Raw genomic sequence first — 24931 nt, 5'->3', positions numbered from 1 at the left:
AGTGCCATCCATACACCCAGAAGTGCCATCCACACCCAGAAGTGCCATCCAGACACCCAGGAGTGCATTATGCTGTGGTTAATATTGTGATATTATTCAGGGTACTCCAGTATTCTGCCTTTAATATTGTGATATTATTCAGGGTACTCCAGTATTCTGCCTTTAATATTGTGATATTATTCAGGATAATCCAGTATGCTGTGGTTAATATTGTGAATTGTGATATTATTCAGGATACACCATTCTGTTTTTAGTATTGTGATATTATTCATGCTGTGATGTGAATGCCGTCCATGTTAGTTTACCTTCAATGGAGAAGTGCATTAAATAATTTTAATGCGAGAAAAAAAAGGGTCCTCTGTTCTTTCATTTCAGCATTGTCTATCGCAGAACACATTCCATTGTGGGCAGGGTGTCTGCTTGGTTTCATTGCAGCCTTGTCTAAACACCAGCTGATGATTTCACTAATTGGCTCACCTCTTCATCTATCTCACCTGGTGCAATGTGTAGTTAAAATGAAAACTTGGCCCACGATGGAATGAGTTTGAGACCCCTGGTCTATCCCTTTCAAAAAAAATCTACTTTTACTTTTTAGTACTTAAGTACATTTAAAAGTAGGACTTTTTTACTTTTACTCAAGTGTGTTTTTAGCCAGATACTTTGACTTTTACTTGAGTCAGATTTTGAGACGGTACCCATACTTTCACTGAAGTATAATTTCTGGGTACTTTTACACCCCTGAGCACAGAGTGACAGTACAACTCTGCCATAATCTTCCTGGACTTTTACTCAACATTTTATAATTTTACACTTATTACTGTATATTTCTGGCTGTATATACATATCTTAGAATGTATATCCCCGACTGTATTTTTATTCTTATGTGATTTTAGATTTTTTTTACTAACTAAATGGTTACTGTAGTGATCTGTGGAGCTCAATTTCCCTCGGGATCAATAAAGTACTTCTGTTCTATTCTAATCATCACTGAGTGTTTTGTCAGAAACATGGGTCTCCCAGTCCCTCCACTCTGCAGTAAACAGATATATTTTCTGCTATCCCGTTCCCACTTCATCCAATCAGGAGAAATCAGATAACATTTATACGACCTTTAAGTTGTATTCTATCCTGAAAAACACTATAGTATTTAGTCAAATAATTTCAGTAGCTGGTGCAATACTGAATCCACCACTAGGGGAGCTAGAGTTACCCCCTCCCCCAATTTGGTCAATATTATTCCAAGACTCCAGATGAAGCTGTCTATAGAGATGGACCATTCTTGGACCATTCTCAATGTGGTAGGATAATGGCCACCAGGGGGAGGTAGTGCCATAGAAGATACTTCATACTGAGGAGGAACAATTATTTTTTAATTTATTCGTACATGGAATTGTTACAGTCCAACAGTGTCTTCAATACATATACATAGTTCATAATATTATTTCAACTGAATTTCTCATGTGGTACATGTATGTAAAACAGTGAGTAAAGTCAATTCTTCTGCGTTGTATTAGCAAATATCCACACGGGTCCTTCTGGGTTTAGACGTCAACGTTTATTTAGTAAGAATAAAAGAACAAAAGACAAAATGCACAATATTCAATGAATGCATTTACGACTGACCCATGCCCCACACATCCTGGCTATGGGTTCAACCGAAGGCCTTGAAAATAGAGTGTCCCGTATGAAGTGTCCCGGCTGCCCAGAGATAAGAGGTGAGGGAGAAGGTTATACAGGCTGAATCAACCTCCCACATGGAGGTCCGGCCACCACATTGTTACCAACCCCCCCTGGAACAGAGAGAGAAGAGACAGACCCAAATCCTACAGTAATTGACCAACGGTGATCAAATAAAAATAAAATGGTTGAATATTGTGGTCCAACCTACCCTGAGTATGTAAATAAAGATTCTGACTTCCCCACATGCAAAAGGGACAGAGGTATTGAAGATGGGAATCAAATATGTGAATATGTAAATATCCAAACAAATAAACTTTACCCCGGTAGGCTAGAAACTAGAAACAAAGCAAAACATAGTGCATGTGTGCGTGTGTGTGTGTGTGTGTGTGTCTCAGAACGATAGAGTGACTGTCAGTGAATGTAACTCCTAATTACCTCCTATTTCACAACTCAGCATCTTCAAGATCAATTTAAATCCAAAACCTGGGTAGAGGAGCTGTGAATATCACTGATCTCTACTTCAGCTCACAAAACTCAGCATCCCCAGTGTGTATGTGAGACCAAAGTCCAGGATAGAGAGGCTGAGTGAATGTGGTGTTGAATCTGTGCAGGAGGGTCATTGTGTCAGAGACGCTGTAGAAGGACAGAGTACCTGCCCTGTGATCCAGGTACACTCCTATTCTGGAGGACCGGGGGCCCGGTACTGTTATGCTCTTGTTATTGTGTCTGAAGATGTCATTGTAATCAAGGTGTCCGCATTCTAAAGCCCAGGATTTGGAATTGCATCCAAATTCACAGGTCTCCCAGGTGTCTGTTCTACTAAATTCAAATACACCCCTCTCCTCAGTGCCTGTTCTACTAATGTCTTCGTAGGAGGCTGCTACAGAAACCCATCCGCTCCACTCCACCTCCCAGTAACAGCGTCCAGTCAGACCTTCTCTACCCAGAACCTGAGACCCTTGAACAAATCTTTCTGGGTGATCAGACAAAGACAGAAGTGTGTGTGTTGTGTTTGGGGCCAGTGTGATCCGAGAGTAATATTGTAAGAAGTCAGCTTTGGTCTTGGGCTCTGGTGGCAGTAAAAAATTAACTGCATTCACTGTTGTTGAGATTCTGGGCCACTGCACTTTCAGAACGTCCTCTAGTTTGTCTCTCAGCTTAGACACGACCTCAGTCACATCTGCAAAGTACAGGAGAGGAAAGACAGTGATGCTGGGTAAGTCTGTAGACTCACTGGGACGGGAGAGGGAGGGGTAACTCTGTAGAAAGTGGATGTGGTCCTCTGTGTGTGAGAGCTGCTCCAGCTCAGTGGCTCTCCTCCTCAGGTCCGCTATCTCCTGCTCCAGTCTCTTCTGCAGTTCTTCAGCCTGAGTCACGGTGGTCCTCTGTCGGGCTCTGATGACCTTCTTCAGCTCAGAGCGCCTCGTCTGCAAGGAGCGTATCAGCTCAATAAAGACTCTCCCACTGTCCTCCACTGCTTTATCAGCAGAGCGATTGAGAGAATCAACAGCCTGTTGGGCCTCTTTGAGTTGCTCCTCTCTCACCCGGACTCTCTGGTGGATTTTCTGCTGACTCATGCCAAGCTCTTTCTGTCTCTCCGTCCTTTCTGCTGCAGCTGAGACTGTATCATGGCCTTTGTGTTCATCCATGGAACACAAATAACAGATGCACTGCTGATCAGTACGACAGAAAATCTTCATAGCTTCGTCATGATGAGAGCAGGTGTTCTCCTGAAGCCGTGTGGAGGCTTTGACCAGCTTGTGTTTCTTTAACGGAGCTACAGTATGATGAGGCTGGAGGTGAGTTTCACAGAAAGAGGTCAGACATACCAGGCAGGACTTGAGGGCTTTCTGCTTTCTCCCAGTGCAGAAATCACAGGCCACATCTCCAGGTCCAGCATAACAACAGTGATCAGGAGGAGCAGCTTGGAGTCCTGTCTTCATTAGTTGTTCCATCACATCAGCCAATATATTGCTTTTCTTCAGAAGAGGCCTCGGAGTAAAGGTCTCCCTGCACTGGGGACATGTGTAGATCCCCTTCTGATCATCGTGATCCCAGCAGTCTTTAATACAGCCCATACAGTAGCTGTGTCCACAGGGAATAGTTACCGGGTCCTTCAGTAGATCCAGACAGAGAGAACAGCAGAACTGGTCCCGGTCCAGATCAACTCCTTGCTGCGCCATTTTATTCTACAAAGACAACGCGACACTCGTTTGGTTTTCTCTGGAAGACTAAACTCTGATCGTGTGGGCAATAGGGTCCAGCTGCAGCGCCGGAGAATCCTCTCACTGGGCAAGCCTGTGGCAGCCACGAACCTAGTACGAACCTACTTTCTATAGAAGCAGCTCGGATGTGCGCTGTTTTAAGTGAGCGTGTAGCGATTGTAATGGTACGGAACTGTTAGGAACATTCTAGAACATTAGTTCCGCCCAAACATTCTGGAACGTTTGTGATGATGTCATAGTAGTACATTCTAGATAGCTTAGGATGACTCCAAAGGCCCAGCACTGGGGGGGGGGGCCCAGATTTTTTTTTTTAGTAGACAATGCATCACTCAGGTGTATTTATTGATGCTCTCATTGATACTATGTTTGTTTCTGAAGTGTGTTGATTGATTGATTGATTGATTGATTGATTGATTGATTGATTGATTGAAAAGTTTATTAACAGATTGCAGAATGGGTACAGTACAGTACAGCTCAATACATACAATTGTTAAGGGGATGCAGACCAGAGAAAGACTTTCGTCTTGTTTACATCAGGGTCCCCCATTTTCAATTCATCATAACATATATGACATACAGATAGTGTATCTTGTAGACCAGGCCCATTGCAAGTTGCTGTACTCTGTCGTCTACTCTAAGCCATCCTAGGTTGTCAAAGTGGGCCGGGGTGAGGTGGGTTCTAGGAGTCAGGTCAAGCAGTAGTCTGACTAGCTTGTTTTGAGATGTTTGTAATTTGTTTTTTAGTGCCTTTGAGGTGCTTTGGTACCATGAGGTGCAAGCATAGTCGTAGTACCCTTGAATGAGTGCTCCTGCCAGAGTCTTCAGGGTATTCTTGTTTACCAGAGAGGAGATCCGGTACAAGAATCGAGTTCGTTGGTTGACTTTTTTTTATTACATTGGATGCCATTTTGTCACAGGAAAGATTAGCCTCTAGGATGGAACCTAGGTAGGTAATTTCATCTTTCCTTGTGACAATACTTGTCACCCACTGTAACCGAGGAGCCGTCGGTCTTGCTGAGTTTGTTATTTGAACCGAAGAGTATGGACTCTGTTTTGCCCATGTGTAATGATAGTTTGTTGTCGGCGAGCCATATGCAGATTTTGCCTAGTTCCGAGCTGAGGGCTTTTTCAACCTGTAACTTGTTCTTGTCAGAGACCAGCAGGGCTGAGTCGTCCGCAAACAGGAACAAGTTGCAGTCACAAGCTGACGACATGTCATTTGCATAAATTAGGAATAGTAGCGGTCCTAGTATGCTTCCTTGTGGAACACCACAGCTCACTGTGAGGGGGGGGGGGATAGGGTACCGTTTACCTCCACCATCTGTTCTCTCCCCTCCAGGTAGGATTGTATCCAGCTCACTGATAAACTATCAAAACCTATTGCTTTTAGCTTGTGTGTGTGTGTGTGTGTGTGTGTGTGTGTGTGTGTGTGTGTGTGTGTGTGTGTGTGTGTGTGTGTGTGTGTGTGTGTGTGTGTGTGTGTGTGTGTGTGTGTGCAGGGGTGTAGCTCCAGATTCTGGGCCCCATGAAAGAATGTATTTGTAGGCCCCCAGTGAAAGCGAGCGCGCGTAAGCGCACAAGCGGAATTTTTTTTGGCCATTTTTTTATTGATGAAAACGCATAATATGGTTTTTACCTATACATTCGGATCAGCAGTTCAGCACCTGCACTGTTGGTGGGTGAGCCTAGTAAAGGATGTCGCATTGCGTTCATCTTCAATGAATGGACCAATGCAATAGTCTACCAAAGCCCCCCCTCTCTCTCTATATATCTCACACACACACACACACACACACACACACACACACACACACACACACACACACACACACACACACACACACACACACTTCAGAAACAAACATAGTATCAATGAGAGCATCAATAATACACCTGAGTGATGTCTAGTAAAAAAAAAAAAAAAAAAAAAAAATTGGGCCCCCCCCCCAGTGCTGGGCCCTTGGAATCATCCTAAGCTACCCCTCCCCAGCTACGCCCCTGTGTGTGTGTGTGTGTGTGTGTGTGTGTGTGTGTGTGTGTGTGTGTGTGTGTGTGTGTGTGTGTGTGTGTGTGTGTGTGTGAGATATATAGAGAGAGGGGGGGGGCTTTGGTAGACTATTGCATTGGTCCATTCATTGAAGATGAACGCAATGCGACATCCTTTACTAGGCTCACCCACCAACAGTGCAGGTGCTGAACTGCTGATCCGAATGTATAGGTAAAAACCATATTATGCGTTTTCATCAATAAATAAATGGCCACAATTTTATTTTGCTCGCGCGCTTACGTGCGCTCGCATTCACTGGGGGCCTACAGTCCAGATACATTCTTTCATGGGGCCCACAATCTACAGCTACGCCCCTGCGTGTAGGTGTACTCAATAAATACTATTCACTCTGCCTCGAGCCACCGTCTCCGACTCCCATCTCTCGGCACTACAAGCGTGTGTTATTGGATTGATTGATTGATTGATTGATTGATTGATTGATTGATTGATTGATTGATTGATTGATTGAAAATTGTATTAATGTCCGCCTTGTTTCGAACTGTTATCGAACTTAAGAGTCATATAATAGATAGACCACCGCAACACTTCCGGGGATTCTTAAATCGGGGAGGAGATAGCGGGGGAGCATATGAATGAATGTGGATGGGAGCCGTGATGTAAGTGGTTGCAGCTACGGCTGTGGGGGTGCTAATAGACTTGTATGCGCTTGAATCTCCTGAACCTAGTACGAACCTACTTTCTATAGAAGCAGCTCGGAAGTTTGCCCCTTGAGAGGATTCGCCGGCGCTGCAGCTGGACCCTACTCCGTGTGGGTGGGAGTTGCTTGATTGATTGATTGATTGATTGATTGATTGGTTGATTGGTTGATTGATTGATTGATTGATTGATTGATTGATTGATTGATTGAAAAGTTTATTAACAGATTGCAGAATGGGTACAGTACAGTACAGCTCACTACATACAATTGTTAAGAGGATGCAGACCTGAGAAAGACTTTCGTCTTGTTTCCATCAGGGTCCCCCATTTTCAATTCATCATATGACACACACGACATACAGATATGGTTCCTGGTTACAGTTGTTCAGGGGAGGAGTCGCTTTAAAGAGACAGTGTCTAGTTTACTGTGATTCATAGATGTTTTCTTTTTTACATAGTTCAGGACTTTCTCTTGTTTACATTGTCAAGGAAAACCCACTAAAACTCATAAGCACAAAGAGAAAATGGTAAACATACAGTACTAAATAAAACACTTTCTTTCTTTCTCTCTCTCAAACACACTCTCTCTCTCTCTCATTCTCTCTTCTTTCTCTCACACTCACTCTTTCTCCGCTCTTGTTGTGTTCAAAGTTCTATATTGAGGTTCAGTCGGTGAAACGGCATGTTTCAAGCAAATATCCACACGGGTCCTTCTGGGTTTAGACGGACGTCCATGTTTATTTAGTAAGAAGAATAAAAGAACAAAAAGACTAAATGCACAATATTCAATGAATGGCCATTCTTCCTGAGCCAGCAGCTCCTATCTAGGGTCTGTCTCCCTCAAAGTCTGCCACCAGAAGAACAACTCTCTCTCTCTCTCTCTCTCTCTCTCTCTCTCTCTCTCTCCTCCAGCTTCCTATAACACAGGTGGGTCTGTTCTGAACAACATTGTACTCCATGCCCTACATACGGGTGACAGTGGCTCAGGAGGTAGAGGAGAGCAGCCGTAAACAGAGGCCCATGTTCAGGGGTGTAAAGTACTTGAGTAATTGTACTCCGTTACAATACTTAAGTACTGTTTTGGGGGATTTGTACTTTATTCGAGTATTATTAGGTTTGTATACTTGTACTTTTACTCAATTACATTTCAGAGAAAGAAAACATACTACCTAGCAGCCATGCGGCCCCAGGCCAATATTAAAAAATATATATTTTTTTTTTGCATTAGACTAAGAGGTTGGCAGTCGACTATGGCTCCTTTTCGATCGATTAGTCGACTATTCGACTAATAGGGGTCAGCCCTAGTGTGGACATATTCAACACTGTTGAAAGTGCCGTGCAGCAATATGGGGGGTTTGATAAACTGTCCGCTGTTGTTACCGATGGAGCACCCGCAATGAAAGGAAAACACACAGGATTCACCGGGCTTCTAAGGCAGGTCCTAGCTGGAAGGAGCATCTTTTTTTTTATTTTTACCTTTTTTTTTTTAGAGATGTAAGAGACACCTAGAATGTCTTTTGGACTTTGGATCTTTACCAGGGATGTCCTGATCTTTCTGTATTTACATTTGGCTACTTGCTGAGACCCTGTGCAGCACATCAGCCCCACCCTCATCCACCTCCACTGGCTTCCAGTCAAGGTCCGCATCACCTTCAAACTCCTGCTCCTCACCTACAAGTCCCTCCATGCCCTCGCCCCCCGATACCTGTCTGATCTCCTCCAGCAGCACACTCCATCCCGGAACCTACGATCCTCTGATCTAGGTCTCCTCTCCATCCCTCGCACCAGGTTACGGACTTTTGGGGACAGAGCCTTCAGCGTGGCGTCCCCTATCCTCTGGAACTCTCCCCCCCCCCCCGAAATCTGCAACGCCCCAACCCTGGACACCTTCAAATCCGCTCTAAAAACACACCTCTTCACCAAGGCGTTTCCCCATCAGTTAGTTTAGATTAGATTAGGTCCATTATCCCTTACCTTCCCTCATCCCCCCTTTCCCCCCCCCCCCCTATTTTCCTTGCCCTATTTTTTGTCCTGATTGTGAAGCGACCTTGGGTTCTATGAAAGGCGCTATATAAATTTGATCTATTATTATTATTATTATTATTATTGCTGTATAGTACCGATATGAGTGAGTACTTTTAATAATGTCATTACAGTTTCAAACAATGACTTTGAAACATGTTTTATTTTCACCACATGTTCCTCATTTTCTGATTCTCTGTCACAAATTAAATATACAACATTACACTGTTGCTGACATTTTAAGTAAAAAATAATTGAGCCTGCGTAGCCCAAGGCTGGGTGCTACCAGTGGTGGTGAAGGAGGCCATTTCCACCCTAGATTGTGGGGAGCGCTTTGAGTCTGAGAAAAGCGCTATATAAAATGTAATGAATTATTATGATCTTTTCACCAGCCTCTTAGGATCGCTCTCTGAGGCCGGCCACGTGGAGCGCGTTGCGTAGCTACAGGCGCAGCAGGGCCTACATCGACCTGCAGCCGGAGTTCATCTCCAAGCCCCCCTCGGCCATCTATCCCGGGAGACCTGTGAGCCGGTCCAGCCTGGATTCCCCCGAGGAGGGCCGGCCACGTGCCCAGAAGTGCCATCCAGACACCCAGGAGTGCCATCCATACACCCAGAAGTGCCATCCAGACACCCAGGAGTGCATTATGCTGTGGTTAATATTGTGATATTATTCAGGGCACTCCAGTATTCTGCCTTTAATATTGTGATATTATTCAGGATAATCCAGTATGCGGTGGTTAATATTGTGAATTGTGATATTATTCAGGATACACCATTCTGCTTTTAGTATTGTGATATTATTCATGGTGTGATGTGAATGCCGTCCATGTTAGTTTACCTTCAACGGAGAAGTGCATTAAATAATTTTAATGCGGAAAAAAAAGTGTCCTCTGTTCTTTCATTTCAGCATTGTCTATCGCAGAACACATTCCATTGTGGGCAGAGTGTCTGCTGGGTTTCATTGCAGCCTTGCCTAAACACCAGCTGATGATTTCACTAATTGGCTCACCTCTTCAACTAACTCACCTGGTGCAATGTGTAGTTAAAATGAAAACTTGGCCCACGGTGGAATGAGTTTGAGACCCCTGGTCTATCCCTTTCAAAAAAAATCTACTTTTACTTTTGAGTACTTGAGTAAAAGTAAAAAAAGTCCTACTTTTAAATGTACTTAAGTACTCAAAAGTAAAAGTAGGACTTTTTTTACTTTTACTCAAGTGTGTTTTTAGCCAGATACTTTTACTTAAGTCAGATTTTGAGACGGTACCCATACTTTCATATATATATATATATATATATATATATATATATATATATATATATATATATATATATATACATAATATATATATAATTTGTGGGTACTTTCTAGAGATGGACCATTCTTGGACCATTCTCAATGTGGTAGGATAATGGCCACCAGGGGGAGGTAGTGCCATAGAAGATAGTTCATACTGAGGCAGAGCAATTCTTTTTTAATTTATTCGTACATGGAATTGTTACAGTCCAACAGTGTCTTCAATACATATATATATAGTTCATAATATCAAATATATTTGATAGATTTCGACTGAATTTCTCATGTGGTACATGTATGTAAAACAGTGAGTAAAGTCAATTCTTCTGCGTTGTGTTAGCAAATATCCACACGACACGGGTCCTTCTGGGTTTAGACGTCAACGTTTATTTAGTAAGAATAAAAGAACAAAAGACAAAATGCACAATATTCAATGAATGCATTTACGACTGACCCATGCCCCACACATCCTGGCTATGGGTTCAACCGAAGGCCTGGAAGATAGAAGAGTGTCCCGTATGAAGTGTCCCGGCTGCCCAGAGATAAGAGGTGAGGGAGAAGGTTATACAAGCTGAATCAACCTCCCCCATGGAGGTCCGGCCACCACATTATTACCAACGCCCCCCTGGAACAGAGAGGGGAGGGACAGACCCAAATCCCACAGTAATTGACCAACGGTGATCAAATAAAAATAAAATGGTTGCATATTGTGGTCCAACCTACCCTGAGTATGTAAATAAAGATTCTGACTTCCCCACATGCAAAAGGGACAGAGGTATTGAAGATATGTGAATATGTAAATATCCAACCAAACAAACTTTACCCCGGTAGGCTAGAAAGTAGAAACTAGAAACAAAGCTAAACAGTGTGTGTGTGTGTGTGTGTGTGTGTGTGCGTGTGCGTGTGCGTGTGTGTGTGTCCCTCAGAACGATAGAGTGACTGTCAGTGAATGTAACTCCTAATTACCTCCTATTTCACAACTCAGCATCTTCAAGATCAATTTAAATCCAAAACCTGGGTAGAGGAGCTGTGAATATCACTGATCTCTACTTCAGCTCACAGAACTCAGCATCCGATTCCCCAGTGCATGGTGGAAACCAAACGTCCTCTAGTTTGTCTCTCAGCTCAGACACGACCTCAGTCACATCTGCAAAGTACAGGAGAGGAAAGACAGTGATGCTGGGTAAGTCTGTAGACTCACTGGGACTGGAGAGGGAGGGGTAACTCTGTAGAAAGTGGATGTGGTCCTCTGTGTGTGAGAGCTGCTCCAGCTCAGTGGCTCTCCTCCTCAGGTCCGCTATCTCCTGCTCCAGTCTCTTCTGCAGTTCTTCAGCCTGAGAAACTGTGGTCCTCTGTCGGGCTCTGATGACCTTCTTCAGCTCAGAGCGCCTCGTCTGCAAGGAGCGTATCAGCTCAATAAAGACTCTCCCACTGTCCTCCACTGCTTTATCAGCAGAGCGATTGAGAGAATCAACAGTCTGTTGGGCCTCTTTGAGTTGCTTCTCTCTCTCCCGGACTCTCTGGTGGATTTTCTGCTGACTCGTGCCAAGCTCTTTCTGTCTCTCCGTCCTTTCTGCTGCAGCTGAGACCGTATCATGGCCTTTGTGTTCATCCATGGAACACAAATAACAGATGCACTGCTGATCAGTACGACAGAAAATTTTCATAGCTTCGTCATGACGAGAGCAGGTGTTCTCCTGAAGCCGTGTGGAGGCTTTGACCAGCTTGTGTTTCTTTAACGGAGCTACAGTATGATGAGGCTGGAGGTGAGTTTCACAGAAAGAGGTCAGACATACCAGGCAGGACTTGAGGGCTTTCTGCTTTCTCCCAGTGCAGAAATCACAGGCCACATCTCCAGGTCCAGCATAACAACAGTGATCAGGAGGAGCAGCTTGGAGTCCTGTCTTCATTAGTTGTTCCATCACGTCAGCCAATATATTGCTTTTCTTCAGAACAGGCCTGGGAGTAAAGGTCTCCCTGCACTGGGGACATGTGTAGATCCCCCTCTGATCATCGTGATCCCAGCAGTCTTTAATACAGCCCATACAGTAGCTGTGTCCACAGGGAATAGTTACCGGATCCTTCAGTAGATCCAGACAGAGAGAACAGCAAAACTGGTCCCGGTCCAGATCAACTCCTTGCTGCGCCATTTTATTCTACAAAGACAACGCGACACTCGTTTCGTTTTCTCGGGAAGACAAAACTCTGATCGTGTGGGCAATAGGGTCCAGCTGCAGCGCCGGAGAATCCTCTCACTGGGCAAAGCCTGTGGCAGCCACGAACCTATAGTACGAACCTACTTTCTATAGAAGCAGCTCGGAGCGCGGTGCGCTGTTTTAAGTGAGCGTGTAGCGATTGTAATGGTACGGAACTATTGTTAGGAACATTCTAGAACATTAGTTCCGCCCAAACATTATGGAACGTTTGTGATGATGTTGTCGTATATTTCTAAATGAAAACATGAATAAATGCAAGTGAAATGTACCAGGTAATGATTAGAAAGACAAAATGCTGATTTGAGAGAAGGGCCATTTTAGATATCCCCATGTGAGTTATTTCTGAGACCCTAGGCTTGAGGCAGGTTGACTCCCCAGAAACAGATGGCTGACCTTAAGACAATAAAACTGACCCCTACCCTAAGTAAGGACTTTCAAGTTACGACATGGCAGAGTGGTCAGGGGACAAAGTGAATCGGACTGTAAAAAGAGCCTCTCAGATAGATGAGTCAGCAGCACTCAAGTGAGGCCAAGTGTTCAAAATGCATCAAGGTTTAGCAAATCAGAAAACTAGAAGGTAAAACTATACAGTATTGGTCAAATGTTCATCAGGAAAATAAAGTAAAAAGTGGACCCAACTGAAGACAAGACAGTGAGTCACTGTCTAGACAATAAAGAATTATCTTAGTATTCTAAAATGCAATTACAGAATGGTAAAGAGTTTGTAGATGGAAATAGCTCATGTTTTATTATCTATGCATCAAGAGCCAGTCTGTCTCCCCATAGACTATGAAAACTGTTGTCACAAGAAGCATGAAGAGATGACACGCATTAAACTAATCAATGATTAAACAGCCCGGCAAGGTTATATGGTGAAACGGTTGTGTCAGCGAAACATGTGGTCACAGGACACCAGCAGACAGGTTTCTGCTGGAATGTGACCAAAATAAGGAAAGCGTATGGACGTGAATAGGCAGGCAGGGACGCTCTCTCTCCCCCCCTCTCTCTCTCTCTCTCTCTCTCTCTCTCTCTCTCTCTCTCTCTATCTCTCTCTCTCTCTCTGATAAAAAGGGCTGATGGCGACGGACAGACACACACCCGGTGACGGGAGGAGGAGACCAGAAGGAAACCTGGAGACTGGAGACAGACACACCAGAAATGACCTGGAGAGACACACAGAACTCGAGAGCAGAGCCTTGACACAGCGAGAGGGAGACACAGACGATGACAGAGATCGCATCGCAGCTGGAGCGCTGAAAACCTCCACCGACAGAGGGAGACTCGCCACTCAGGCTACTGAAAAGCCGATGACACAGAGAGCCAATTGAGACCAGATGGCCGAGCCGAGGCTCATAGCAGACTCCACCGAGAGTAGATGAAAACCAAGCGCTCCCAAACCTCCCAGGATCCGAAAGCAAGGTTGTCTTGACAACCAGACCAGCGAACCACTAAGAGAGGACTCGGTGTTGTCATGGGAAACCCGAGAGACAACAACACCACCACCGGAGAAACGGCTCTGATCGGCCCTAGCTGATCAGATCATGGACAAAACTGCCACATCAAAGAGACAATTAGATTGAACCAAAGAGACGATGTATTTGTTGATTCCTAAAGCTGTGGTTTTATTAATAAACACCGCCGCCCGTTGTATTTTGACCACGTTGTCCGTCTCCCCTTACTTGAACCGAACATCTGAAAATACCTAAACCAATGCAGAGGAAAAGGGTAATAGAAAACTATACGATCACAGATAGAGATGAATGAAGCTAAGAAAGACACTTCAATGTCATAGTAGTACATTCTAGATTCGAACATTCTTATTTGGGCAGTCATTCTAGCTTTTCAGTAACGTACTGTATCGTGTAGGCAGGGGCGTAGCTGGGGGGGGGGGGTAGTTTAGGATGATTCCAAAGGCCCAGCACTGGGGGGGGGGGCCCAGATTTTTTTTTTAGTAGACATCACTCAGGTGTATTTATTGATGCTCTCATTGATACTATGTTTGTTTCTGAAGTGTGTTGATTGATTGATTGAAAAGTTTATTAACAGATTGCAGAATGGGTACAGTACAGTACAGCTCAATACATACAATTGTTAAGGGGATGCAGACCAGAGAAAGACTTTCGTCTTGTTTACATCAGGGTCCCCCATTTTCAATTCATCATAACATATATGACATACATGACATACAGATAGACAGTACTGCTACATCTTACATTTATGACATATCAGATTTGCAAATACAGTACTGTTTGTGATACAAAAAGTGTCCAGAAAAAGAGTGTATATACATTTGACGTAGAAACTGTACATTGGAGGAGGTTGGGTGGGTGGGGTGGGGTTGGTGGGTGGGGGCTGTACATTGGAGGGGGGGGGGGGTTGGGGTGGGGGGGGGGGGACACTGTACACTGTACATTGGAATACTGACAAAGCCATACTTGGTAATTTACTGTACAACTGGGTTAAGACATTTGTAGGGGCCAGTTTCGAATTGCAGTCTCACGTAGGTGTTCTTTGAGAGTGTTTTTGAAAGTGGGTAGTGATTCAAATTCCTTTACAGCTTTGGGTAGGGCGTTCCACATTGATGTGGCATAATTGCGAAACGTGTTTAGTCCCTTGTTTGAGCCGAATCTGGGTTTAACATGATTTGTGGAGCTCCCTCTGGTGTTGTGATCGTGGTATTCACTGACCTTTGGGAAGTATTTTGACATGTACATGGGTACCTTGGTCGCGTAGTGTATCTTGTAGACCAGGCCCATTGCAAGTTGCTGTACTCTGTCGTCTACTCTAAGCCATCCTAGGTTGTCAAAGTGGGCCGGGGTGAGGTGGGTTCTAGGAGTCAGGTCAAGCAGTAGTCTGACTAGCTTGTTTTGAGATGTTTGTAATTTGTTTTTTAGTGCCTTTGAGGTGCTTTGGTACCATGAGGTGCAAGCATAGTCGTAGTACCCTTGAATGAGTGCTCCTGCCAGAGTCTTCAGGGTATTCTTGTTTACCAGAGAGGAGATCCGGTACAAGAATCGAGTTCGTTGGTTGACTTTTTTTATTACATTGGATGCCATTTTGTCACAGGAAAGATTAGCCTCTAGGATGGAACCTAGGTAGGTAATTTCATCTTTCCTTGTGACAATACTTGTCACTCACTGTAACCGAGGAGCCGTCGGTCTTGCTGAGTTTGTTATTTGAACCGAAGAGTATGGACTCTGTTTTGCCCATGTGTAATGATAGTTTGTTGTCGGCGAGCCATATGCAGATTTTGCCTAGTTCCGAGCTGAGGGCTTTTTCAACCTGTAACTTGTTCTTGTCAGAGACCAGCAGGGCTGAGTCGTCCGCAAACAGGAACAAGTTGCAGTCACAAGCTGACGACATGTCATTTGCATAAATTAGGAATAGTAGCGGTCCTAGTATGCTTCCTTGTGGAACACCACAGCTCAGGTACCGTTTACCTCCACCATCTGTTCTCTCCCCTCCAGGTAGGATTGTATCCAGCTCACTGATAAACTATCAAAACCTATTGCTTTTAGCTTGTGTGTGTGTGTGTGTGTGTGTGTGTGTGTGTGTGTGTGTGTGTGTGTGTGTGTGTGTGTGTGTGTGTGTGTGTGTGTGTGTGTGTGTGTGTGTGTGTGTGTGTGTGTGTGTGTGTGTGTGTGTGTGTGTGTGTGTGTGTGTGTGTGTGAGATATAGAGAGAGGGGGGGGGCTTTGGTAGACTATTGCATTGGTCCATTCATTGAAGATGAACGCAATGCGACACCCACCAACAGTGCAGGTGCTGAACTGCTGATCTGAATGTATAGGTAAAAACCATATTATGCGTTTTCATCAATAAATAAATGACCACAATTTTATTTTGCTCGCGCGCTTACGTGCGCTCGCATTCACTGGGGGCCTACAGTCCAGATACATTCTTTCATGGGGCCCACAATCTACAGCTACGCCCAGGCCCGGACTGGCCATCGGGAGCACCGGGAGTTTTCCCGGTGGCCTGGCCTGCACAGATAAAAAAAAAAATTATATAAAAAAAAATATATATATATATATATATATTATAATTTTTTTTTTTTTTTTGGCAGGCCATTGTTTCTAGTTGTGGCGGCGGCTCTGCGCGATAGTTTTTAGATAACCAGGTGGATGGGGAACAACCAGGATTTCACTGTCTGCGACAGAGTTGGAGAACTATCTGACTCTCTCCCTCAAGCGGACACACACACACAATGGAGCCGTGCTGCCGCTTGTGATTGGTGGAGGCGGGACCAGGCGATACAACTGATTGACAGTGGAGGCGGCGAATGGAATGGCAGATGGCACAACTCCCAAAAGGAGTTGTTAAATCTGACATTACAAAAAACAATATGTGGTGGTTATGATTGGGGCTGAAGTTGAATAAACAATTTATGAAAGAGAGAGTCAAAATAATTCCAAGATAATTAAAAGATTACACACCTTTGCCACATTGGCTACAAACATAATCACTGCAAAGTTATCAAAAAAATAAGAATCTGATCAGACACAAGGGTTAAGTTGTTGTTCCCTTTCTAATTTCCTCAAAAACATCTAGTCTAGTTAATGTGATCAATATTATTTGACAATTGATGCTTTTTGTTGGAAATTTCAGTCAGTGAGCTCATACTTTGAGCTAATTTTATAGTTAAAATGATTGAGACAACGCAATGCTCACCACACGCGATACATGTGTCACTATTCTGGCAGTGGCTACTGTTATTATAGTATTGTAATGAAAGGTCTGTTATTTAATGTTTGTAAAGGGCTATTTTAACTGTTGATGGGTAGTGCATCAGTAAAGTGAATATGGTATTGTGCTCTTGCCTTGTTTGAATAGGTGGAGAGAGTGGTTAACTGTATTATAATAGTAAATAGAAAAATATGTTGTGCTTTTGCTTTTTGCTTTTTGAAGGTGGAGAGAGTACCATTGCTAGTGCCACAACAGTTTTATTTGAGGTTCATAACAGTACATTGTACTAAGCAATTGTTGGCTCATTAGTTTGTGATTCACATCCACTAAAATTCACCAGAATGCAGGAAATTAAGTCTTTGTAACTAAAATGTTCCGGGTGGGGGACCCCCAGACCCCCGCTTAAAAAGTGGCCTGATTGGGGCTATATTTCGCGCTATATCTCCCGGTATGAATTATTTCCCCAGTCCGGCCCCCCTGCGTGTATAGGTGTACTCAATAAATACTATTCACTCTGCCTCGAGCCACCGTCTCCGACTCCCATCTCTCGGCACTACAAGCGTGTGTTATTGGATTGATTGATTGATTGATTGATTGATTGATTGATTGATTGAAAATTGTATTAATGTCTGTCTTGTTTCGAACTGTTATCGAACTTAGAGTCATATAATAGATAGACCACCGCAACACTTCCGGGGATTCTTAAATCGGGGAGGAGATAGCGGGGGGAGCATATGAATGAATGTGGATGGGAGCCGTGATGTAAGTGGTTGCAGCTACTGCTGTGGGGGTGCTGGAGACATGATCGAATAGACTTGTATGCGCCTGAATCTCCTGAACCTAGTACGAACCTACTTTCTATAGAAGCAGCTCGGAGGTTTGCCCCTTGAGAGGATTCTCCGGCGCTGCAGCTGGACCCTACTCCGTGTGGGTGGGAGTTGCTTGATTGATTGATTGATTGATTGATTGAAAAGTTTATTAACAGATTGCAGAATGGGTACAGTACAGTACAGCTCAATACATACAATTGTTAAGAGGATGCAGACCTGAGAAAGACTTTCGTCTTGCTTCCATCAGGGTCCCCCATTTTCAATTCATCATATGACACACACATACAGATATGGTTCCTGGTTACAGTTGTTCAGGGGAGGAGTCGCTTTAAAGAGACAGTGTCTAGTTTACTGTGATTCATAGATGTTTTCTTTTTTACATAGTTCAGGACTTTCTCTTGTTTACATTGTCAAGGAAAACCCACTAAAACTCATAAGCACAAAGAGAAAATGGTAAACATACAGTACTAAATAAAACACTTTCTTTCTTTCTCTCTCTCTCAAACACACTCTCTCTCTCTCATTCTCTCTTCTTTCTCTCACACTCACTCTTTCTCCGCTCTTGTTGTGTTCAAAGTTCTATATTGAGGTTCAGTCGGTGAAACGGCATGTTTCAAGCAAATATCCACACGGGTCCTTCTGGGTTTAGACGGACGTCCATGTTTATTTAGTAAGAAGAATAAAAGAACAAAAAGACTAAATGCACAATATTCAATGAATGGCCATTCTTCCTGAGCCAGCAGCTCCTATCTAGGGTCTGTCTCCCTCAAAGTCTGCCACCAGAAGAACAACTCTCTCTCTCTCTCTCTCTCTCTCTCTCTCTCTCTCTCTCTCTCTCTCCTCCAGCTTCCTATAACACAGATGGGTCTGTTCTGAACAACATTGTACTCCATGCCCTACATACGGGTGACAGTGGCTCAGGAGGTAGAGGAGAGCAGCCGTAAACAGAGGCCCATGTTCAGGAGTGTAAAGTACTTGAGTAATTGTACTCCGTTACAATACTTAAGTACTGTTTTGGGGGATTTGTACTTTATTCGAGTATTATTAGGTTTGTATACTTGTACTTTTACTCAATTACATTTCAGAGAAAGAAACATACTACCTAGCAGCCATGCGGCCCCAGGCCAATATTAAAAAATATATATATTTTTTTTGCATTAGACTAAGAGGTTGGCAGTCGACTATGGCTCCTTTTCGATCGATTAGTCGACTATTCGACTAATAGGGGTCAGCCCTAGTGTGGACATATTCAACACTGTTGAAAGTGCCGTGCAGCAATATGGGGGGTTTGATAAACTGTCCGCTGTTGTTACCGATGGAGCACCGGCAATGAAAGGAAAACACACAGGATTCACCGGGCTTCTAAGGCAGGTCCTAGCTGGAAGGAGCATCTTTTTTTTTATTTTTACTTTTTTTTTTTAGAGATGTAAGAGACACCTAGAATGTCTTTTGGACTTTGGATCTTTACCAGGGATGTCCTGATCTTTCTGTATTTACATTTGGCTACTTGCTGAGACCCTGTGCAGCACATCACCCCCCCCCTCATCCACCTCCACTGGCTTCCAGTCAAGGTCCGCATCACCTTCAAACTCCTGCTCCTCACCTACAAGTCCCTCCATGCCCTCGCCCCCCCCGATACCTGTCTGATCTCCTCCAGCAGCACACTCCATCCCGGAACCTACGATCCTCTGATCTAGGTCTCCTCTCCATCCCTCGCACCAGGTTACGGACTTTTGGGGACAGAGCCTTCAGCGTGGCGTCCCCTATCCTCTGGAACTCTCTCCCCCCCCCGAAATCTGCAACGCCCCAACCCTGGACACCTTCAAATCCGCTCTAAAAACACACCTCTTCACCAAGGCGTTTCCCCATCAGTTAGTTTAGATTAGATTAGGTCCATTATCCCTTACCTTCCCTCATCCCCCCTTCCCCCCCCCCCCCCTATTTTCCTTGCCCTATTTTTTGTCCTGATTGTGAAGCGACCTTGGGTTCTATGAAAGGCGCTATATAAATTTGATCTATTATTATTATTATTATTATTATTATTATTATTGCTGTATAGTACCGATATGAGTGAGTACTTTTAATAATGTCATTACAGTTTCAAACAATGACTTTGAAACATGTTTTATTTTCACCACATGTTCCTCATTTTCTGATTCTCTGTCACAAATTAAATATACAACATTACACTGTTGCTGACATTTTAAGTAAAAAATAATTGAGCCTGCGTAGCCCAAGGCTGGGTGCTACCAGTGGTGGTGAAGGAGGCAATTTCCACCCTACATTGTGGGGAGCGCTTTGAGTCTGAGAAAAGCGCTATATAAAATGTAATGAATTATTATGATCTTTTCACCAGCCTCTCAGGATCGCTCTCTGAGGCCGGCCACGTGGAGCGAGGTGCGTAGCTACAGGCGCAGCAGGGCCTACATCGACCTGCAGCCGGAGTTCATCTCCAAGCCCCCCTCGGCCATCTATCCCGGGAGGCCTGTGAGCTGGTTCAGCCTGGATTCCCCCGAGGAGGGCCGGCCACATGCCCAGAAGTGCCATCCAGACACCCAGAAGTGCCATCCAGACAGACACCCAGAAGTGCCATCCAGACAGACACCCAGAAGTGCCATCCATACACCCAGGAGTGCCATCCAGACACCCAGAAGTGCCATCCAGACACCCAGAAGTGCCATCCAGACACCCAGAAGTGCATTATGCTGTGGTTAATAGTGATATTATTCAGGGTACTCCAGTATTCTGTCTTTAATATTGTGATATTATTCAGGATAATCCAGTATGCTGTGGTTAATATTGTGAATTGTGATATTATTCAGGATACACCATTCTGTTTTTAATATTGTGATATTATTCATGCTGTGATGTGAATGCCGTCCATGTTAGTTTACCTTCAATGGAGAAGTGCATTCAATCATTTTAATGCAAAAAAAAGTGTCCTCTGTTCTTTCATTTCAGCATTGTATCGCAGAACACATTCCATTGTGGGCAGAGTGTCTGCTGGGTTTCATTCCAGCCTTGCCTAAACACCAGCTGATGATTTCACTAATTGGCTCACCTCTTCAACTAACTCACCTGGTGCAATGTATAGTTAAAATGAAAACTTGGCCCACGATGGAATGAGTTTGAGACCCCTGGTCTATCCCTTTCAAAAAAAAATTTCTTTGACTTTTTAGTACTTAAGTACATTTAAAAGTAGGACTTTTTGACTTTTACTCAAGTGTGTTTTTAGCCAGATACTTTTACTTAAGTCAGATTTTGAGACGGTACCCATACTTAATATATATATATATATATATATATATATATATATATATATATATATATGTAGCCGGTGTGATCTTGTCTGCGTTGTGTTTTAGTCGATTCGACCCCTGTTAAGGGATCGCCCTGAGTGGGAGTTGAACCCCGGACGCCCGCGTCGCGGGCGGCATCACAGACCACTAAGCAAGAAGTGAATTCACTTCTTGCTTCCGGGTCTGGATGCCTCTGGGGAGTGAGTTTACTTGCAGTACCGCTTACCATCCACAGCCACGTCACTACTTGTACCCATGACTGTGGATATACTGCGGTACCTCCGTTACACTCACCCCCCTAAACTCACTCCACCCAGGGCATCCGGGTCACGGCACCACATGTAGCCGGTGTGATCTTGTCTGCGTTGTGTTTTAGTCGATTCGACCCCTGTTAAGGGATCGCCCTGAGTGGGAGTTGAACCCCGGACGCCCGCGTCGCGGGCGGCATCACAGACCACTAAGCGCTTCCGGGTCTGGATGCCTCTGGGGAGTGAGTTTACTTGCAGTACCGCTTACCATCCACAGCCACGTCACTACTTGTACCCGTGACTGTGGATATACTGCGGTACCTCCGTTACATATATATATATATATATATATATTATATATACATAATATATATATAATTTGTGGGTACTTTCTAGAGATGGACCATTCTTGGACCATTCTCAATGTGGTAGGATAATGGCCACCAGGGGAGGTAGTGCCATAGAAGATAGTTCATACTGAGGCAGAGCAATTATTTTTTAATTTATTCGTACATGGAATTGTTACAGTCCAACAGTGTCTTCAATACATATATATATAGTTCATAATATCAAATATATTTTATAGATTGACTGAATTTCTCATGTGGTACATGTATGTAAAACAGTGAGTAAAGTCAATTCTTCTGCGTTGTGTTAGCAAATATCCACACGACACGGGTCCTTCTGGGTTTAGACGTCAACGTTTATTTAGTAAGAATAAAAGAACAAAAGACAAAATGCACAATATTCAATGAATGCATTTACGACTGACCCATGCCCCACACATCCTGGCTATGGGTTCAACCGAAGGCCTGGAAGATAGAAGAGTGTCCCGTATGAAGTGTCCCGGCTGCCCAGAGATAAGAGGTGAGGGAGAAGGTTATACAAGCTGAATCAACCTCCACATGGAGGTCCGGCCACCACATTGTTACCAACCCCCCCCCCCCCCCCCCCAGAGAGAGGAGGGACAGACCCAAATCCCACAGTAATTGACCAACGGTGATCAAATAAAAATAAAATGGTTGCATATTGTGGTCCAACCTACCCTGAGTATGTAAATAAAGATTTTGACTTCCCCGCATGCAAAAGGGGCAGAGGTATTGAAGATATGTGAATATGTAAATATCCAACCAAACAAACTTTACCCCGGTAGGTTAGAAAGTAGAAACTAGAAACAAAGCTAAACATAGTGTGTGTGTGTGTGTGTGTGTGTGTGTGTGTGTGTGTGTGTGTGTGTCCCTCAGAACGATAGAGTGACTGTCAGTGAATGTAACTCCTAATTACCTCCTATTTCACAACTCAGCATCTTCAAGATCAATTTAAATCCAAACCCTGGGTAGAGGAGCTGTGAATATCACTGATCTCTACTTCAGCTCACAGAACTCAGCCTTCCCAATGCATGATGGAAACCAAAGTACAGGATAGAGAGGCTGAGTGAATGTGGTGTTGACTCTGTGCAGGAGGGTCATTGTGTCAGAGACGCTGTAGAAGGACAGAGTACCTGCCCTGTGATCCAGGTACACTCCTATTCTGTAGGACCGGGGGCCCGGTACTGTTATGCTCTTGTTATTGTGTCTGAAGCTGTAATCATCACTTATGTATCTGCATTCTAAAGCCCAGGATTTGTAATTGAATTTTGTCCGATCTATACGAATGTCTTCGTAGGAGGCTGCTACATAAACCCAATGGCTCCACTCCACCTCCCAGTAACAGCGTCCAGTCAGACCTTCTCTACCCAGAACCTGTGTTGTGTAATGTAATGTGTTTGGGTCCAGTGTGATCCGAGAGTAATATTGTAAGAAGTCAGCTTTGGTCTTGGGCTCTGGTGGCAGTAAAAAATTAACTGCATTCACTGTTGAGATTCTGGGCCACTGCTCTTTCAGAACGTCCTCTAGTTTGTCTCTCAGCTCAGACACGACCTCAGTCACATCTGCAAAGTACAGGAGAGGAAGGACAGTGATGCTCATGCTGGGTAAGTCTGCAGACTCACTGGGACGGGAGAGGGAGGGGTAACTCTGTAGAAAGTGGATGTGGTCCTCTGTGTGTGAGAGCTGCTCCAGCTCAGTGGCTCTCCTCCTCAGGTCCGCTATCTCCTGCTCCAGTCTCTTCTGCAGTTCTTCAGCCTGAGAAACTGTGGTCCTCTGTCGGGCTCTGATGACCTTCTTCAGCTCAGAGCGCCTCGTCTGCAAGGAGCGTATCAGCTCAATAAAGACTCTCCCACTGTCCTCCACTGCTTTATCAGCAGAGCGATTGAGAGAATCAACAGTCTGTTGGGCCTCTTTGAGTTGCTTCTCTCTCTCCCGGACTCTCTGGTGGATTTTCTGCTGACTCGTGCCAAGCTCTTTCTGTCTCTCCGTCCTTTCTGCTGCAGCTGAGACCGTATCATGGCCTTTGTGTTCATCCATGGAACACAAATAACAGATGCACTGCTGATCAGTACGACAGAAAATCTTCATAGCTTCGTCATGACGAGAGCAGGTGTTCTCCTGAAGCCGTGTGGAGGCTTTGACCAGCTTGTGTTTCTTTAACGGTGCTACAGTATGATGAGGCTGGAGGTGAGTTTCACAGAAAGAGGTCAGACATACCAGGCAGGACTTGAGGGCTTTCTGCTTTCTCCCAGTGCAGAAATCACAGGCCACATCTCCAGGTCCAGCATAACAGTGATCAGGAGGAGCAGCTTGGAGTCCTGTCTTCATTAGTTGTTCCATCACGTCAGCCAATATATTGCTTTTCTTCAGAACAGGCCTGGGAGTAAAGGTCTCCCTGCACTGGGGACATGTGTAGATCCCCCTCTGATCATCGTGATCCCAGCAGTCTTTAATACAGCCCATACAGTAGCTGTGTCCACAGGGAATAGTTACCGGATCCTTCAGTAGATCCAGACAGAGAGAACAGCAAAACTGGTCCCGGTCCAGATCAACTCCTTGCTGCGCCATTTTATTCTACAAAGACAACGCGACACTCGTTTGGTTTTCTCAGGAAGACTAAACTCTGATCGTGTGGGCAATAGGGTCCAGCTGCAGCGCCGGAGAATCCTCTCACTGGGCAAGCCTGTGGCAGCCACGAACCGCTGTTTTAAGTGAGCGTGTAGTGATTGTGTAATGGTACATAATTCCATAGATATATATAGAACACTAGATAGCTTGCCTGCGCTGCCGGCCAATGGAGAGCGACGTCACTGAACCGCCGCCATCTTGCTCCAGTTAGCCTTGAGTGAGAGTGAGTGAGCTGCACAGACAAAAATACTCATAACTCGCTGAAATATTGACGGATTTACAAACGGTTTGGTTTATTACAAGCATTATTAACGTGGCTATGATTCAAGTGGTTTGTAAAAAAAAAACATCTTTAAAAAAAAAAAAAAATTATAAGTATGCAGTATCATAACTACATATTTGATGTTTATAGCAAACCAACCCGTTTGTAAATCCGTCAATATTTCAGCGAGTTATGAGTATTTTTGTCTGTGCAGCTCACTCACTCTCACTCAAGGCTAACTGGAGCAAGATGGCGGCGGTTCAGTGACGCTGGTGACTCCGCCTTAAGCTATCTAGTGTTCTATAGATATCTATGCATAATTCACCCACGGACCTATTGTTAGGAACATTCTAGAACATTAGTTCCGCCCGAACATTCTGGAATGTTTGTGATGATGTCATAGTAGACCATTCTAGAACATTGAACATTCTTATTTGGGCAGTCATTCTAGCTTTCCAGTAACCCTGT

The 24931-nt window shown here is 44.3% G+C and overlaps 2 protein-coding genes across 2 annotated transcripts; both read right to left on the bottom strand.

The window, feature by feature from the left end:
- Positions 1 to 1547: 1547 nt before the first annotated feature.
- Positions 1548 to 12077, bottom strand: LOC311236501 (E3 ubiquitin/ISG15 ligase TRIM25-like; the record flags this gene model as incomplete). The annotated part of the gene is made up of 2 exons (XM_084324179.1): positions 1548 to 3869; positions 11031 to 12077. The coding sequence occupies 2 exons, from the start codon at positions 12075 to 12077 to the stop codon at positions 2196 to 2198; spliced, it is 2721 nt and encodes a 906-aa protein (XP_084180305.1). The 3' UTR covers positions 1548 to 2195.
- A 10489-nt stretch (positions 12078 to 22566) lies between these two features.
- LOC311236500 (E3 ubiquitin/ISG15 ligase TRIM25-like) lies at positions 22567 to 24141 on the bottom strand (the record flags this gene model as incomplete). The annotated part of the gene is made up of 2 exons (XM_084324178.1): positions 22567 to 23037; positions 23134 to 24141. 2 exons carry the CDS (start codon positions 24139 to 24141, stop codon positions 22570 to 22572), a joined length of 1476 nt encoding a protein of 491 aa, XP_084180304.1. The 3' UTR covers positions 22567 to 22569.
- Positions 24142 to 24931: the final 790 nt, after the last annotated feature.

Source organism: Notolepis coatsorum, assembly GCF_963971535.1.
Source record: "Notolepis coatsorum genome assembly, chromosome: 11".
Taxonomy (NCBI): Eukaryota; Metazoa; Chordata; class Actinopteri; order Aulopiformes; family Paralepididae; genus Notolepis; species Notolepis coatsorum.
This window is presented reverse-complemented; position numbering and strand designations above follow the sequence as displayed.